Consider the following 19,738-nt stretch of genomic DNA (forward strand, 5'->3'; position numbering starts at 1 on the left):
AAGCCTTGCCTTCGTTACAGGATTTTCCCGAGAAGTCTGTCCGCGGCTAGTCTAGTGGGCTGTATCTGGAGGTAGAGGTGGGGGCCGGCCGTGGGAAGTAGGCGGAAGGAGTTGCGAGAGACTGTAGGGACTATTAGTAACGCTAGCAGTTGTTACTACCACGCACTCATGAAATAAGCATTTACTGGGGTAAGCACTCTGCGTGCGCTTTCTCAGTTAATTTTCACATCAAGCCAATGAAGTAGGCGCTGTTCTTAGCCCCACTTGGTAGAGAAGGAAACTGAGGCCCACAACCTAGATACATTTAGAGAAATGGGTGACGCGGTATCCTCACCCTCAAGAAGTGTTGCATTTGGTGAAGGGAAACAGATGTGGTCACGACTACATTTCATATGTTAAACTTCCCTGGTCAAGCCACCCCTATATCACCCTTGGTTGTTTGGGAGTAGCGCTGTTGAGTGTGTCAGTTCAGTATGAAGTTGTCACTCCTGGGATCAAAATTAGTGTAGCTCCCAGCTCACTTAGCTAATTAATTGACTTTTGAAGGACTACTGTATGTTCAAGTTGGTGTTCGATACTGTGGTTCTATCACATATGATGTACTTACTCAAGGGGTTTTCTGGTATGCTTGAGGGCAAAAGACGGATTCGAGTGGACAAGTGACAACCGGAACAAATTAAGATGGCATCTGAATGCTCTGCTGTTTTGTCTTGTAAGTGTCCTAGCAATTGAGAGGTGAGGAAGATCAATGAAGCTTAAATATAGATAAGGGTGTCCTTGTGAAGTAGGTGGGACCCAAACTGGCTCTTGATGAGTGAAGTTTGTGAGACAGGAACTAGAACAGTCTTGGTACATAGACATCACCCACTTAATGTCTATTGAGGTGACTAGGCAGGAGGGCATTATGTAAACATACTACAAAATTGCAGGTGTGAAAAAATGGACTTATTCAGCTAGGTTGGTAAATTTGTTTAAACTTTGAAATCATATCAATAAAATAGGGTTACTTTGGCCAACCTTATGCTTAAGTCTGTGTATTCTAACCTGAATTCATGCTATAGTTGTGATTAAGCTTCTCCAGGAGACAGGATTGTGGGGGAAGATCTTTCATTTCTTGTTTCTCAACAAGGAGAAGTTCACAGTTCTTCTATATCCCCTATATATTTATTTTCTCCAGCCTTTTCTGGATCTCTTCCCTAATTCTTTTTGAATTGCTAGAGAAGAAAGGAGGAGGAGAGATTCAAATGCCCCTTGGCAAACTTAATTTTCTTTGCCATGGGTAAAGGTAGGAAGCAGAATTGATGACAGGGAGATCAAACAGCTTGAGCAATTCTGTGAATAGATCTGTGTTTGAGACAAGGACATAGAGATCAGCAGCCCAAGGTTGGTTGTGAGAAAGGTGTAGATAACTGGGAGGTGTTCTCTTTCCATCTGTTTGCTTGATTAGGGGGATTTTAAAGATTAATGAGAAAACCCTCCACGTTAGAGGGGGAATAGGAGAGGGAGAAAGGGGGAAAAGGTACAGGGAGTAAGTAGCATAAATGGTAGGTAGAAAATAGACAGGGGGAGGTTAATAGTAGTATAGGAAATGTAGAAGCCAAAGAACTTATATGTACGACCCATGGACATGAACTAAAGGGGAGGAGTGCAGGTGGGAGGGGGTGTGCAGGGTGGAGGGGAATAAAGAGGGGAAAATGGGACAACTGTAATAGCATAATCAATAAAATATATTAAAAAGATAAAGATTAGTGAGAAAGGTAAAAGTTGTATGTAGGAGCTTGCTTTGGAAATTAGAAAAATGCTATTTCTACTTTTTAAAATAAAAAAAAAGTAAAAGCTTTTTCATATTTTAAGTGTGCCTACTATTTGTCCTGTTTGAATAGGACAGAAGTACACATTACCAGTGCAAAATTGCAGGTTTCGGAAAGGTTTCTGTAAAATGGGAGTAGGTCACATGAAGGACACCAGGAGACAGCAAATGTACCCTAAAAAATTCTAAGAACACGTTTACACTGATGAAACAACACTCTGTTAAATTTGGCAAGGGATCTCTACAGCTTAGACCTTAGCTCTCAGAGCACTCTCTGGTTTTGAGAGTGGGTATCCTCAGTGTTATAGCTCCTTCCTGTTCTCTGTTAACCTTTTTTACCACAGAGAATTTGAACCTGTTTCATCATCTTTCTGTTTCTTCCAGGTTACTGGAAGACTTGCTAGACTTCAAGATTTCAAAAAGAGAGGTGAGAGTACATTGCAACTTCGATTGGACTGACAGATTGAACCACAGGTAAGATTGTGTCCACGATGAGTTATATTTAAAAAGAACAAGGGAAGCATTAATATATTAGCTTCAAAAGTATTTAAATATGTTTGACCCATCTTAATAATGTGTTTTAGAACAAAATTTTATATTGGGATAGCAAATGAAAACACTATAACCCATTATCCCACTTCTCATAAACTATGGCTAACATTTTGATAGGTTTCTTTCCAATGTTTTTTTGTTTATATTTGGTTTCAGAAAATCACGCACCAAACACCTTCATTTTTTCCCTGATTAATAGGGTATGAACATTTTTTCGTGCCATGAAAATTTTGTAGAACATAACTTTAATGGTTATGTAGTATTCTGTTACTGTATGGTTCTACTTTGGTATTTTACCCAGTGAAATCAATCGTCAAAAAGAATGCATATTTGCCCTGGCTGGTGTGGCTCAGTGGATTGAGCACAGGCTGCAAACCAAAGCATCGCAGGGTCAATTCCCAGCCAGGGCACATGAAATCTTTTTAAAAAAGAGAGAATGCATATTTTTAAGACTTGGGTACATAACACCAAATTGACTCTTGGGAGAATTATGCTGATTGACATACCCACTGACAATGTACAATGTATTCACACTGGCACAAATTTATATATTAAAAGTATGTAATACATTTACATCATGCAAAAATCACAATAATGTAAAAAGATTTAAAGTAGTTAAAAATCTTCTTCCAACCCTGTAACTGTCTACCTCACTCTGTGTCTCCCTTAGATAATCACTTATAAATTTTTTTAAAGATTTTATTTATTTATTTTTAGGGAGAGGAGAAGGGAGGGAGAAAGAGAGGGAGAGAAACATCAATGTGTGGTTGCCTCTCATGCACCCGCCCTAGTGGGTACCTGGACCACAATCCAGGCATGTATACTGACTGGGAATTGAACCAGCCATACTTTGGTTTGCAGTTTGGCGCTCAATCCACTGAACCACACCAGCCAGGGCAATAATCACTTCTTTAGGTTCTTGGGGGTGTGTGTGTATATTTCCCAAACCTCTTGAAGGATATAAATCTTTACAAGTGATTGAAATTTGATGAGGATTGTAACCTGCAGCCCCACTGTCCACCCTTACAGACTCTTTCAGCTTCTTACTCTTGGAACATCAGAAACACTTTGATATTCTACAAAGATTTTCTGTTAGTATCCTACAAAGATCTGTGTCGTTATTTGGTGTAGAGGTAAATGGCATCATTGATTTCTATCCAGGTCCTGTTAGTTGTGTAAGAGTGGATTGTGGTGCAGGGGTATCTAACCTTTTCGCATCTCTGTGCCACACTGGAAGAAAAGTTGCCTTTGGCCACACATTAAATACATTGTGACACATAATGACAAATCTCATAATGTTTTAAGTAAATTTACGATTTTTGTGTTGGGCCGAATTCACAGCCATCCTGGGCTGCCTGCGGCCCAAGGGCTGCAGGTTGGACACCCCTGGACAGAGTCTGTGAATAAATTAAATAAAGCAGAGCCGAGTAATTCTTACAAGAGAGTAGAGGGAATTCACAAGTTTGAGAGAGAAGTCATAGAAAAATATATTTGCTTGAGGTTTCTGGACAGTGATGAATTAAAACAAGTGTCCTGTGCTGACTTCTGAGTGCTTGGACAGAAGGATTGTCATTGGATTTTAAATTGACCCAGTTTTGGAAGCTTCATAGATCTGTTTCTGTAAACAGATCCAATTTCAACACAGAAGTTAGCAAACTTAAATGTGGAAACACAAAGTCCATTAACATCCTTCAGACTTAGTTTTTGATTTAGATTAACAGTTAAGATTGCATGCTGGATTATGTTGCCATTTACTGACTCCTGCTGATCTCTATGCACACACAAAAAAAATGTAGGTGTTTTCTCCCTGGGTAAGATGAAAATAACTCAACTCTATTTAACTTGTGGTATTGTAACAGGATCTCCTATCCCTTGTGAAAGCAGAAGAGGGTGTCCCTGGGGAAATGGCATTGCCTGGGATGGACCATCGTAACTAAGACTTCTAATGGAGTCTTGGGTTGCTCTGTTTACTCTGTGACATTACCAGTTGTTTCACTCATGATTTTTTTCCTGCAGTAGAAATAGGCAAGATACAATTTTCAGGCTGGGTAGTGAGGTTCTCATTTGAGAGGATCTATCACACCAAAGTCTTTGTTTTGCTTAGGAGCTGCTAGTCCACTACTTCAGCCTTGCTTAGAATGTCCCCTTTTGCCATTTCCCCCCACCTGCTCCTGAACCTGCACCTTTTGATTTATAGAGCTTGTCAAAGCTAGTTATTTTTGGTTTGAGAGTGAAGAGAGACAGGAGGTGATAAAGGTTCATTTCAGATGACTGTGGGAACAGGTTACGTTGCTGCTTTTGCAGTCATCCTCAATTTGTATGCTTTACCCCCATTTGATTCCTCTTTCCATTTACCTCCTCCCCTAGAAAAGTCAACTTTCATCCTTAGCCCATAGAACTAGAACTCTGCAGCTCAGCTCTGTATCACTTTTACCAGGAGTGTGCTCTGACCCTCCTTCACTCTGCCTCTTCTCTGCACTCCATAGTTTATCCTTAGTTGCCCTGGGTTTGTACCCCACTATAGCAAGGGTCATAGTTGTATCCTCCATTCAACTGGGAGTTCCTTAAGGGAAGGGATTGTGTATATCCTTTCAGTCTTTATTTTTTTGGGGGGGGGGGATGATCTCCTTTGTTTAACAAAAGTAAACTATATGATATGATGGATGGCACTTCATAAGCAGTTTTTAAAAGGAAACTAACTAGTTCATAACATTTGAGAGAGGCTTTTTTTCTCAAGTCTTGTAGGTTTATTGGTCAGAAAGAGCTATTTTTTCACTTATGTTTCTACATTTGCAGGAATCTGAAGCTATGGTGGATTTAGATAATTTTGAAATGTAATGCTGACTTTTGAAATGTAATACTGATTCTCTTTCTCTTGCTTGGCAGCTTAATTTGTTTGGGGGAATACGGTTGACTCGTGCTTGCTTTTTTTTTTTTTTTTTTTTTTAGTGAGACCTGTTGACAGAAATTCAGTCTTGATTAAGGGGTGCAGGAAGGTATCCAGTTCCCACCATGCATGAGGCTCTCTCATTTGTTTGTTTATTTATTTCTCTATCTTTTTTTTTTTCTTTTTAGGCTCTCTCATTTAAAGTTGGCTTTGGCCCTGGCCTTTCCCACTAGGCCTTGTGCTCTTTAATTTTTGAAGGTTTTACATCCTAATAATTATTGTCTATGGAAGAGGCAGTGCAGTGAAACTGGCATGACTCCGTAGTTACTTTTGGCTCTGTTCATGGCTCGTGCTGTCTGTCGCCCGTTACTGAGGAGAGCCAGACTTCCCGATGGCTGTGCATTTACTTACTTGTTCCCCTCTTTCAGGGGTAGGGGGTGATCTCCTCCTGAGTTGGCAATACTATACCAAAAGATAGCTCAAAAGAAGCTTTTTAAAAAAGAGGTCATGTTAAAAGCAGTATTTTGGTTTTAAAATAACAGCTAAATAAAGATTAGGTGTATTTAGGTTTGAGCCCCTTGCCTTTTAACCCCCACCAATTGCATGCAGTCCGAGACCTCTGAGGCCATCCCTCCTTCTGATGTTTGAATGACCTCTTCATAGAGGTTATTCACTTATGTCTCTCTTTCTAGAATATCCAGTGAGAGGTTCAGGCTCACCTTGCATGTGGCAAAAACTTTATGTACAAGAGTACAAACTTAGAAAAATTAAGGGGCAATGTTGTACTTTATGAGAAGATCCAGCTCAGAGCTTTCCTAGTATATTTAGAATAGGGTTTTTAATTTATTGTTGTTCTTTAGGAACAACTTGTCAGGGATGCTTGTTTTTTGTGTAGAGCAGAGTTTTATTTTTATTTTTTTGGTCTAACAGATCAGTAAAATTTGGTTGACTACCTCAGTTTTGAAGGAATATTTATGGGGAACTCTGCATGTTATAATGATTCCAGATTTTGGAGTCCTACGGACCTGGTGTTAAAACAAAACTGCTACGCAGTTGGTAATTGGAGTAGCTTAACTTCTCTGAACCAGTTTCCTTATTTGAAAATGATGGTATCTGTCTTTTATATTGTTAATTCACTTTAAATGAGATGATTTATGTAAAGTGTGTGGTAAGGTGCTTGGCCTATGGTAGACAGTATTTAAAATTTATTATTACTTATAAATGGTTTTGTCTCTTGATTCTTAACATTTGATATTGATCATACAAATATCTATTTTTAAGTAAATATGAGAGGCAGTAGATGGTGCAATGGGTAAGGACATACCTTTAGGGCCTGTCTGGGCCCGAATCCTGGCTCTGCTACTTCTTAGCTGTGTTATGACTGAACAAACGGTAAATAACACTGTCTCTCAGTTTCCGCTTCTGTAAAACAAAGGTGTGACAGCACCTACTTCATAGGGTAGTCGTGAGGGTTTAGTGACTTAATGTAAAACATTGCCCACAGTGCCTGGCCTGTCATAGCACTCAGTAATTAATAGTCATTATTTTTAACTTTTTTTCAAGTTTACAAACCTTTTTTATTAAGTCAATACCCAGGAATATTTTATTTTTATAGAAAAGCATTACAAAAGAAAGAGGATGTATAACATTGGATATGTGAAAATTAGTAGCCTACTTATAGACCATGCAAATGGGAAGTGTTATTTCCAGAAATCAAGAGTTTTAACAGTTATTACTGGATTTAAGAATATTTAATAAAAATTTCAGAAAGCCCTATAAACCTTGATTTAGGGGTATTATACTGCTTAACCAGTTCTTTAAGCTGAAAAGGTATGTATTTATATAATAAAACATATTCAGAGAGTATAAAAGTTCATATAATAAAAAGATTTCTTCTGACTCAGCACTCCCAGCCCTCTTCCCAGACAAAAATACTGTTAACATTTTTGAGTCTCCTTCCACAATAGTTTATGTATGTGTAGGGGTACAAATAAGTACATATCACCCTTTTCTCTCTTTTTAACATGAATGGGAACACGCACTTCTGCATTTTGCTTTTCTCATTCAATAGCTTGGAGCTCCTTCTGCACATATAACCACATATGACAAGTTACTTAATATTTTATTATATGTTTGTGCCATAATTTATTCAACAAATCTCTTATTGTTGGTATTTGGGTTTTCAGTTTTTTGGCTTTTATGCACAATTCTATCACTATAGATCACTTCTATCACTTTCTTATACTTACATATATGCATAAATACATATTTATAAGATAAATCTTTATGTTTGGAAAGATCTCTCAAAAAGAAAAATGCAAATAGCCTCCAAAGAGGCTAGCAGTGTAGATCCATAACTGAAAGAAAAAAGAGAGTCTGAGGGGTTAAATTTGATTACTTTCCAGGTGGTTTTCAGCGGCATGCTTTGGTGGAATCACAATTTTTAGGAGGCTAAGTGGGGTTGCTGCAAATTACATTCCTGCCTCTTCCCTCCCCCAGCTTTAGTTGTCTTCATTACATCCCTGCCTGGGAAGTGTTCCCAGTGACCTGGGTTAGGCGTTAAGATCATGGGAATCCAGGATTTTCCCATGTCTTCCAGCATGTTTGTTCACAAGAACAGGAAAACTTCCCTTTGTAGAAGGGGAATTTTAACCACTGTTAGTCACTGGGGAATCTTTCAATAAGGGTCCTTTGAATAGAAATTTGACCAAGGAGAGGAAAGGTATCAGTAAGTCAAAAGCAGTGATAATATTTTATGGTTGTATGTATTCATAGCATTCAAAATATCTCCTGATTTGTTTATGGGAAGTAGGTAGGCAGAAAGGTAGAGTGACTTGCCCGTTGCCATGTACATCTAGTAAATACCAGAGGCAGGGTGAGAATTCTGGACTTCTGTGTTTGTTGGGATTGTTTTTAGCTATTAAGTGACAGAAAATGTAACTATAGTGGCTTATACAAAAATAGTATTACTGTCTGGAGATAGATGGCTGCTGATATTTGGTCATCAGTGGTCACTAGCTCGGTGATGTCAGGGTCAGTGTCTGCTCTTAGCCACCAGCTTAGGTGTACACCAGGGCTGCTATACCTGTAGCCATTATAACTGCCTTCAAGGCAAGAAGGAAGGTGAAAGGAAAGGGTCGGAACAGGCACTGTAGCCGATTCTTCGTTTTCTCTTTGGCTAGAACTGTCCTGTGGCTAGTAGCCTCTAAGCTTCCCAAGCTTGGAAGGTGGCAGTCAAGGAGGTAACTTCCATTATAGTGTGCTTCCTACTGCTTTGATGATGTTCAATGAAAAGTATTTAACAATGGCTTGACTTAAGCTATGTTAGTATCTAATTCCCTTTATACATAAAGTTCACACTATAGAATTTAAATATTGTATACTATCCTATTTATTGAGAATATAGGACTTTGGCTACTGTCTAGATATAAATTCCTTTGTGTCTGAGACCAGATCTACTTTTTGTATGAGACTTGGTGTTTCATCCTCGAGTATTAGAAAGGAGCTTCAATATCATCAAGCCCACATCTTATGGCTCTTAGCAAGTGTATATGAGTGGATCGCTAAGAAATAGCTTATCAAGTTAAGTTGAATACTGAAAGTAGAAATGAGGGACAGTGAAAATATTAGAATGAGGATGATAAAGAATTGTCTATTTAGTGCAGAAGACTGGAGAATGGATCTATTTGGGAATAAATACATCACTACTTTCTATGAAAATGGAAACCTTAACTACATTAATGTGCTTCTGTAATTCACAGGGTGAGAGGGAAGAACAGTATGGAAAGAACATTGTGCTGAAGTCAGGGTCCTCAGTCATAGATCTAATTCTGCTTTTACGTAACTGTTCGATATTGGGCAAGTCATTTATTTATATTTTATTTATTTTTAGAGAGAAGGGAAGGGAGGGAGAAAAAAAGAGAGGGAGGGAAACATCGATCAGTTGCCTCTTGCACGCCCCCAGCCTGGCACCTGGCCTGAAACCCAGGCATGTGCCCTGAATGGGAATCGAACTAGCAACCTTTCAGTTTGCAGGACAACAACCAACTCACTGAGCCACACCAGTCAGGGCAGTTAATCACTGCCCAAGCAAGTCAGTTAATCTCTTTTACCTTCAGCTTCCTCTTCTGGGGCTGGGATGATAATCGTTGCTTTATAGGATTGTTGAGAATATTAGGAGTAATACGTACTTAGTATTTCATGGTGCCTGGCACGCCTAAGTGCCTTTGGTAACTGTTTTTACCATGATTGTTAGTATTATTGCTGTGTGATCTTGGAGGATGCCTTTTGCATCAACTAATCCTTATCTATAAACTGCAAAAGTTATGTGTTGTCTAAGATTCCTCCCAATTCCAAAATGTCGTGTTTCTACACTAAGTTCCTCAGCCAGGGCATTATTTAAAGGTATCTGTGCAGTTCTGATTACACAGGGAGACCATGGGAAGATGGCATTCTCTAGTGTATAGATTGATGTCACTATGTAAGCCAAACAGCTCAGAACAAATGTGTCTGAGGAACTGCAGTAGCTTCTGAGTTATCCCAGGCCACTGAAAGAAGCTAATGAAATGCTGGCCAAACCACTGAGCAGCAATGAAGTTGGATATAACTAACCTTAAGATTTCTCTCAGAGTATAGTAGTGGTATAATGTAGAGAAATTGAACACTGAGGGCCATTAGTGCCTAGGGGAACTGGCACACCTTTCTAGTGATGTAAGTGGGCATTACTCTTCTGAGGAACATTTTCACAGTATGTATCAAGAGCCAGCAAGTCCATCTTTAAGAATTTTTTTAAAAGTATTAATTTTTTTATTTTTATAGGGAGGGTAAGGGAGGAAGAAAGAGAAGAAGAGAAACATTAATGTGTGGTTGCTTCTCATGCACCCCCACCTGGGGACCTGGCCCACATCCCAGGCACATGCCCTGACTGGGAATCAAACTGGTGACCCTTTGATTCACAGGCTGGCGCTCAATCCACTGAGCCACACCAGCCAGGACCATCTTAAGAATTTACCTTAAGGGAAGAATTATGAATGTATCCCGAAATTCAGCTGCAAGGATATTTTTCTAGAAGTATCTTTAAAGTGAAAATAGTGGGAAAAGCCTAAATGTAGGGGATAAGTAAACCCCTACATCCGTTAGGATCATCCCCAGTCATCCGTTAATGATATATTGATATTTGTTGGCATGGAAATATATGAAGCATATGCAAATGTCAAATGATCCCATTTTTTAAAGTTTGTATATATGGAGTAGGGGTGGGAGACTGGAATAGTGTGGCATTATAGATTTTTTAAAAATCTACAAACTTTTTGTGCTCTAATTTTTTAATGAGCATGTATTTTTATAATGTTAAGGGCTTAAAGAAAGATACTTAATTTGATAAATGTGTATGCAAGTGATTACTGGTATCCTCTTCTCTTCTAAGATACAGAATACCTTAAGTACATGTTGTTCCCTGGGCGAAGACAAATGGCTCATTGGGTTTCACAGGAAATTATTTGCCAGTAAGTGTGGCCTTTAGGCTATTTTTCAGTCCACTTCCAACTCTTTTTTACCCATACAGGGCTGTAGTGGGGGCTGACTTTAAACCTGCACAGGCTTCCACAGTGCGGAGTGCAGAATTGGTACCCGGGACGGGCCCATGCCTTTGACTTGTTTCTTTTACTTAATCTTCATGTCACATCATATATATATATTTTTAAAGTCTTTTTCTTCGTGCCCAGGAACAATATTTTTATGAAAATAAGGAAAGAAAACCTATACTTGGCAAAACTATATTGCGCTCTTATTAAGTATAAGATAACTATTCTAGGCACCTTGATGAACTAGGTATACACAGATGAGTAAAATCCATTCTTTTAAATATAATAATCATCCTGTTTTTGTTGTTGTTGTTTTTAGATTTTATTTGTTTCTAGAGAGAGGGAAAAGGAAGGAGAGAGGGAGAGAAACATTGATGTGAGAGAGAAATGTTATCTGTTGCCTCTTGCCCATGCCCCATCCGGGGATCAAACCTGCAACCCAGGCATGTGCCCTGACCAGGAATCAAACTGTGACCTTTCACTTTGTGGGACAATGCCCAGCCAAATGAGCCTCACCAGTCAGGGCCAATATCCATTCTTGTCTTTAGGAACTTAATAGTCTACTAGGAGAGACACTTGTGTAGTTAACTAATATAACGTCGGATGGTAAACAAAGCACTATGGCTTTGGAGGGGCAGCAGTTATGTAGAGTTGAATTGGACTTTTAACGATAGTAGGATTTTGGTTGGAAGGTATACATTTTTTTTAAGATTTTATTTATTTATTTTTAGAGAGGGAAGGGAGGGAGAACGAGAGAGAGACAGAGAGAGACACACAGACACATCAATGTGCGGTTGCTGGGGGTCGTGGCCTGCAATCCAGGCATGTGCCCGGACTGGGAATCGAATCTGTGATGCTTTGGTTCGAAGCCCGCACTCAATCCACTGAGCTATGCCAGCCAGGGCGGAAGGTATAAAATTTAATGGTGTTTTTCAGAAATTGGGTTGTTTGTGACAGAGAGTAAATTGGATGAGAAAATAGTAGATTGAGGGGAAAATAGAATAATGAATGTAGAACATCTAGCCCAGTGCCTGGCATGTTGTAGGTACTCACACTTTGCCTCTTTCTAATTCCACCATATTTACCTCGAGGAGTATCTGCAAGTTACCAGAAAGAACAGTTAGCTCAGTTTGATTGAAAGGTGAGGCAGGTGCTATCAAGTTGCTGAACCATTTTTTTACTTAGAAGGTGAACTTTGAGAAAAGTGACACTAATACTGGAAAAACTTGCTCTCTTGTGCCAAGGTGGGGACCATGTCGCAGGTTAAAGCCTCTTACTCCTATGATGCTCCCACGGACTTCATCAATTTTACGTCTTTGGATGATGAGGAAGACACCCAAAACATAGATTCTTGGTTTGGTAAGTGTCTACTTTCTCTGGCCGTTTTAAAGGGTTAGTGGCTTGCTTTGTTCTGAGGACCTGTAAAAAAAAAAAAAAAAAAAAAAAAAAGGAGGGGTTGCAAGAAAATAACTAAAATACAAATTTCTGCCTGTACCAAGATACTTTGTCATCTGTGATAAGAGAGAAATAGTTCAAGTGCCCAGTATTTTGGGAATGGACTATCAATATAAGTCAGTGTTATTTTGCAGTTAAGAATGACAAATATTTAAATGGAACAGATGGGGAAATCCAGAAATCCATATTTCCTTAAAATATGATGATGGCAGCCACATACAAATTTGCTCCACTTGTCATTGGGCATAGCGTATATTACTACAACTAGAATATTGACATCGATTCCATCCACCACTCTTCCTGCAGTTTCCCATTTCACTCATGCTCATCTTTGTCTGTATGTGTTAAGTCCTCTGCGATTTCATCACCTGTGGAGGTTCACGTATTTTCCGCCACAGCCAAGGTGTTGAACAGTTCTCACCTCACAAGGAGCCTTGTGTTGCCCTTTTATCCACACCCACCTTCCGCTGGCTAAGCCCTCCCCAATTCATTTTTTAAAGAAGATTTTATTTACTTTTAGAGAGAGGGATAGGGAGGTGAAAGAAGAAGAGAAACGTTGATGTGTGAAAGACATGGATCAGTTGCCTCTTGTACGCCCCTACTGGGGACCTGGCCTGCAAACCACGCACGTGTCCTGACTGGGGATCAAATTGGCTACCTTTCAGTTCGCTGACTGGCACTCGATCTACTGAGCCACACCAGTCAGAGCCCCAATTCATTTTTAAATGGATGGATTGTGCTACTCAGAACCCAGTCCCTAAACACAGATAGGGTTGCCTAATGTTGGGTCATGTGGTATGGCACAACCCTGACAGCAGGCCAACGATAAATAAGAATGGTTATGTTGTTACTTTACTTTGGAATAATATGTGAGACAAGTGATATTTCAGGATAGTAGTTGCTGGGGCCCCTTCATTTAATTCTTTCTCATGTCCTTTTTCCTCCTTATTAAGATAAATCATTATTGAAAGAGGATAAAAATGATTCCATTTCAGCTGTACTTAGCACGGATAATGCAGAGTCCAGATGTGTGAGGGCACATGCCATTCTCTTGGAAAAGGGCTTTAGTGGTGTCCAGTGGGGGTCTCGAGAAGAGAGGTCTCTTGGAAGTGGTGTGGGAGGAAGGTGGACAGGTGACCGTCTGCCCTGCAGGGGTCTTCCCATGCCCCTGCTCCATGGAAACCCTGAGGGAATGGTTGGGTTGTCTGCAGTCTTTTCCTTAAAGTTCCGTAAAGTTTTTCTTTAACACCAAAAAGAACTATTAGTACAACAAAACTATTAAATACAGTCTGAAAGAAAAAAAGTAAGCCCACTGTTTTTTCAAATCCGCCTTGGTGCCAATGTATCAGTTTGTAACGTCCTCCAAATAATCACATTTTTTACACAGTTGCGATCAGGATCACATGTACATTGTTATTGCTGGGGCTCACCAGGGTCCTGACACTTCTGTCCGTCAGTGGACTGTTGGCAGAACAGGCGTTTCACTGCCTTGTGCTGACTTTTGGGCACACAGAACGTGAGATAAAATTCCTGCATAGAGCCTCGGTCTGGTCCTCTCTCAGAAACCCCATCACCGTCCCAGTCGAAGAAGAACCTCAGCTCAGATCTTAGATGGCCCTTGTGAGCGTGGCAGAGCTTGGTGGTTACAGTTCTCTTTAGGAGGAGCACGATGTGTGTGGGTGGCAGATAAGGCCGGCTCATGTTAGCAGGGTCCCAAATGTGCATCGAGCAGACAAGGGGCTGTTCACAGTGCAGAAGAGTCTGTGCTGCTTTTTTGTGATACATTGTTCAGTGTTTCGGTGATAGTTTTCAGTCTGTATCTCTGAGGTATAATGTGTACTTTTTTTCTTTTTCATCACCAGAACTTTGCTTTGTACTTGCCAAATGAGTTAGAAGTGTACTGGTAAGGGGGCATTAGGCCCCATTGTTAGTGCACGGTACTGACTTACTGTACTTGTTTAGATGATGATGCTCTCACCTTTTCACAGAGGAGAAGGCCAATTTGGAGATTAAGTTTCCTGGGAAGAATGGGATGGGGCTTTTCCCGGACAAAACTCCTTTGAGAAAGGCAAATCCTCAGCAAGCTATTGTCACGCCTTTGAGACCAGGTAAGAGAGAACATAGGAAAGAGTTCTTTGACAGAATGCTGGGACAGTGTGTTAGGAGCCTGAGGGATCTGGGGGAATTACTAAATACTGTATCCCTTGGTTTATTATTGGTGAAATGGGCTAATTCATTTCATGGTGAACGGGAAACAGATGATGTGCTACACTTTTAAAATCATTTCTTAACATGGAATCTGATCAATAGATACGTAACTATCTCCTTTTTATGAAAGATTTAACATAACATGGGCCTGGCTGGGAAATAAACCAGTAGGAGAAAAGAGTGTACTGCTTTATATTATCCAAGAATTCTGTGAGTCATGTGTCTGATTTCAAAAGATGATTGACATTTAAACTGGTGGTCACTAAATCTGTAGAATATTGTTTATTTGATCAGAGGTCATAAACCCTTGAAAATAATTTTTTTGAAGTCATAGCTTTATTTAGCTATAATTTACATATATAATTCACCTACTTAAAGTGTACATTTCATTGTTTCTTGCAGTATGTTCATAGCGTAGTGTGCAGCCATCACTACGGTCAGTTTATCATTGACTTTTTTCCTATTGTTTTTCTGTTTTCCATTTTATAGATTTCCATTCTGACCTTTGTTATCTCCTTTCTAGTTACTTTGAGTTCAATATGCTCTTCTTTCTTTGGTTTCTTCAGGTGCCAGCTGAAGTCATGGATTTGAGATTTTCTTTTTTTAATGTGTTTACTATTGTAAATTTCCCCCTAAATACTCATTTAGTGCAGCAATTTTCAACCTCTTTTTATCTCATGGCCTAATAAACTAATATTGCAAAAATTCTGTGGCACACCAAAAAATAATTTTTTGCTGATGTGAGAGAAAATAGGTATAATTTTGATTGATTTACCAAAAGGAAAAAAAAGTAATTACCTATCCTTTTTGTTCCAAAATGATTTTTTTTTTTAAGTCAGGTGCCTATACTTGCATATAAGGATTTCTGGTACCAAGAATTAACCAGTTGGACCCAACCTTATCATGTGACATGACCAATAAAATGCAACTTTATTATGTGACCTATATATTTATGGTTCAAGATGGGGCATTCACAATGGATGGCTATTGTTGTGTTGCTGGCTATTGTTGTTTTTTGAATTTGTCAATCTAAGGGAAAAGAGATCAGTGCCCCTGACTAAATCAGTCAGGAATTGCATGTTTTAAAAATTCTTGCAGCACATGATTGAAGATCACTGCTTTAGTGGCATCCCACAAATTTGATGTGTTGTGTTTTCATTTTCATTCCATTCAAACTACTTTTTAATTTACCTTTTGTTATTTTGTTTGACTCATTTTTCTAAAAAAAAAATTGATTAAATGACATCAATTGATTAATTGACATTGTATGAGTTTAAGGAGTATAACTGGATTTGATACATTTATATACTACTGCAATGTGATAAACAATCCACTGATCTTACTCCAATTTCTCATTTCTCTTGTACTTACTTTTTTTTTAATAGCAGAATGAGAAAAAGCAGATTTATTAAATGATAGTCCACTCCACAGAACATGGGAGTGGGCCAACTCTGAGCAGCGATTGACCCTCAGTGACTGAAGGGATTCTATTTTTTTTTCCCTTTTAAAATTACATTTTATTGCTTATGGTGTTACAGTTGTCCTGATTTTTACCCCTTCACTCCCACCTCCACCTAGCACCCCCACTACCTCAGGCAGTTCCCCCACCATTGTTCATGTCCATGGGTCATGTGTCTAAGTTCTTTGGCTACTCCATTTCCTATACTGTACTTGACATCCCCATGGCTATTCTGTAATTACCTATTTGTACTTCTTAATGCCCTCACCTCTTCACCCATTCCCCACATCCCCCTCCCATCTGGCAACCATCAAAACACTCTCTGTGTCTGTGATTCTGTCTCTGTGCTTCTTGTTTGCTTAGTTTGTTTTTTTTAGATTCAGTTGTTGAATGTATTTTTTGCCATTTTATTGTTCATGGCTTTGATCTTCTTTTGCTTAAATAAGTCCCTTTAACATTTTATATAATAATGGTTTGGTGATGATGAACTCCTTTAGTTTTTTTTTTTTTTTTTTTTTTGTCTGGGAAGCTCTTTATCTGCTCTTTGATTCTAAATGACAGCTTTGCTGGGTGAAGCAATCTTGACCAAAGGTCTCTGCTTTTCATGACTTTGAGTATGTCTTGCCAGTCCCTTCTAGCCTACAAAGTTTCTTTTGAGAAACCAGCTGACAGTCTTTTGGGTACTCCCCTATACATACTAACTTCTTTTCTCTTGCTGCTTTTAAGATTCTCTTTATCTTTAACCATTGGCGTTTTAATTATGATGTGTCTTGGAGTGGGCCTCTTTGCATCCATCTGGTATGGGATTCTCTGTGCTTCCTGGACTTGCATGTCTGTTTCCTTCACCAAATTAGGGAAGTTTTCTTTCATTATTTTTTCAAATAGATTTACGATTCTTTGCTCTTTCTCTTCTCCTTCTGGCACATCTTTTTAAAATTTAATATAATCATCTCTTCCTTTTAATTAGGATAAGTGCCTCTATTGTAGCCTTGACATAATATGCTATCATTTTTTTTGTTTCTTTGTCTTTTTCTTCTCCCTTAAAAACATTCTTCTGGGAATGAGTCAAATTATATTCCCTGGAATAAATAATGCATGAAATGTGTTTTCATGACCTTTTCTCCCCTGTTATATAGTTGGAGTTTTCTTCTTTAAAAAATTATTTATTTACTTATTTTTATTTAGACAGAGGGGAAGAGAGGGAGAAAGAGAGACCACACTGGCCAGGGCAGCGTTTTCTTCTTTTATCGAGGCTCAGTTCATAAGCTGTACCGTCAAATGCTGTTTTTTCCATGAAGTCTTTACTTGACTATTCCTTCCTCAGTATTCTCATAGCACTTTTCTTCTCTTTTTCTGTTTCATAATGGCTGTGGTAACATCATAATATTTAATGATAAAATGTTTTCTTCCCCTTCCCACCCTTATACCCAGTCCCCTTTCTCAATTGCTACATCTTTGAACTCTTACTGTTATAAATTTCGGCTATGCCCATACTGCATGATGATATGGTTGTATCAGCAATATTTACATTATTGTGATTCTGTAAATATATTCGATGAAAGGTCAGTTAGTGGGATGTGCAACTGCATTCCTTCTTTGTTCTCCCTGCTTCTCCTCAGCTCCACTGTTAGAGCCTTGGGGCCACGTAGAGATGGTCCTGATACCAAGGTCAGGTCGATTCTCTTTGAGCTTCATCAGTTACTTAAATTTTGTCATATTGGACAATCATCCTTGGAAGTTATAACTGCTTTTTGGGGGGAGGACATTATTTTTCTTAATATCTTCTCAATGTCTTTGCTGACTTACTTCTTGGATAGTATGTCTATTTCTTGTATTCTTTTATTTGTCCTTCATTTTGCTGGAATACATCCTCAGGGAGCTTCCCAAGATTAGGTGCAGGAGAAGAGGACCTTGAGTTCTCTCATGTCTGAAAAGGTCATTGTTCCTCCTTCATATGCAATGGAAAGTTTGATTTAATATAGAATTGAAGAGTAAAAAACATTTTTGACTACTCTGAAGGCATTGTTTGTTAGTTTGTTTTTTATTTTCTAACATCCTGTCACTGATAAGGAATTCAGCTTATCATATTTTCCTTGCATCTTAGGTGGTTTCTTTTTCTCTGGGGAAGCTTTTAAAGTTTTATCTTTTGGGATTTTTTTTTTCTGAGGTGGTGCCTTAGGCTAGCACTAGGCAGGACCCTGGATACTTTCTGCCTCAACTCAAGTAGCTTTTATAAATTGGTTGTCTATGGAACGTTTCACTGGAAATAAAGGTTTCACTGCTTAGGAGGGCTGTATATGTACACACATAAAATTTTCAATCTAGAATTCTGTAGTAAGTCATATGTATAGGTTGGGGCAAAAGTAGGTTTACAGTTGTGAGCACATGAAACAGTTCTTGTATTTTTATTTGTTAATTATTGTATTACTTCCCATACAAACAACCATAAACCTACTTTCGTCCCATCCTGTATATCTTATTTCCAACTGATTTTCTTGGGATTTGAGTGCCGACTAGTTTTTACTTTCCTGCAGCTGATAACACTTATTACAAAGAATCAGAAAAAGAGAATCTGGTGCAACAGTCCATTCCCTCAAATGCTTGTTCTTCCCTGAAAGTCAAGGGAACCACCTCAAGAAATACTCCATCCGAGGCTCAGAGGTAAGTTTCAGGGTCAAGTTGGTGGTAATATTAATGATGTTCAATGACTACTTACTGGACAGAGCATTTAAGAGGTGTCCCATATTTTGTTAGACTTATGTTACCTTATTTCATCTTCATAACATTTATGAGTTGTAGGTCTTACAGATAAGGGCTCGGAGGTACTGAGTTGCTTGTGCAAGGTAAAAACTATTTCAGAGCCAGATTCAAACAGATTGATTCGGTTCCAGAGCTCTTGCTGTTTGCACCATCAACATGGGTTGCAATTTTACATTTATTTTTGTGGCTGTTTGACAGATTTTTTTTTACCCCGTTGTAAATAAATTTTATAAGGGCAAGTATCATGTATCTCTAGTGCTTAACAGTGCCTGGCTGGAGCAGAAGCTGAAGAAATATTTTATGAATGAACGAATGGATGGATGGGTAGATTACCCTGCAGTCTCATGCCAGCAATCTCAAAGCTTTCACCATTAGTAATTGCCACCCACCCAGAGTTTAAAATACAGGAGTGTTTATTGCTTTATACTTGGATATCACCTAGACTATCCTCAAGGAAGAGGAGTGACAGGATATTTATAATGTTATTGCTCAGATGTAATGAAATTACCCTTTGTAAAGCCTTATGCTGGCATAAGAGTATCACTTTTGAGGATGGTATCACACACTTATACTAATCTTTTCTGGTACAGAAGCCCATTTTAATCAAAGAATTCTGTGAAATCTACCAGCCTGGTATCTGTCACAGGAGTTTTAAGAGACACGGTTGATTCTGTGGTCTCTGTTCCAAGTTTAGATTGTGAGGTGGGGCATATGGAAAAGAGACCTAGCGTCCCACAGATTCCTTCAGAACCCAAGAAAGTGTTAGTGCCGTGGCTTCTCTGTGTTGTGTATATGTGTGACTGCTAAAGTGGTTCCTCATCCTGACTGAATTCCAGAAAGCTTTTTGGAAATGATGGTATGGCAAGATCATAGTTGCTGTCAGAGTCAGAAGACCTGATTTTTTTTTAAGTCAGTTACCCTTTACTATTCAGAAACCTCAGTTTACCAAGAATAAAGGAGCTAATTGTAAGAAAGGTCCAAATAAGATAACATGTGGAAGTACTTTGTAAGTGATACCGTGTTAT

At 38.8% G+C, this 19,738-nt stretch overlaps 1 protein-coding gene across 3 annotated transcripts in view; it reads left to right on the forward strand.

Annotated features, from left to right (window-relative positions):
• Positions 1 to 19,738, forward strand: part of TPX2 (TPX2 microtubule nucleation factor) — a 47,087-nt gene that overhangs the window by 318 nt on the left and 27,031 nt on the right. For all 3 annotated transcript variants that reach the window (XM_028524766.2, XM_036009682.1, XM_036009683.1), the window contains exons 2-5: positions 2,195 to 2,284; positions 12,076 to 12,190; positions 14,275 to 14,394; positions 18,488 to 18,614. In XM_028524766.2, coding sequence (XP_028380567.1) covers positions 12,085 to 12,190; positions 14,275 to 14,394; positions 18,488 to 18,614 — 353 coding nt within the window. In that variant the 5' untranslated portion in view covers positions 2,195 to 2,284; positions 12,076 to 12,084. The remainder of the gene's footprint in view (positions 1 to 2,194; positions 2,285 to 12,075; positions 12,191 to 14,274; positions 14,395 to 18,487; positions 18,615 to 19,738) is intronic.

The sequence above is a fragment of the Phyllostomus discolor genome, chromosome 9, assembly GCF_004126475.2.
Source record: "Phyllostomus discolor isolate MPI-MPIP mPhyDis1 chromosome 9, mPhyDis1.pri.v3, whole genome shotgun sequence".
NCBI lineage: Eukaryota > Metazoa > Chordata > Mammalia > Chiroptera > Phyllostomidae > Phyllostomus > Phyllostomus discolor.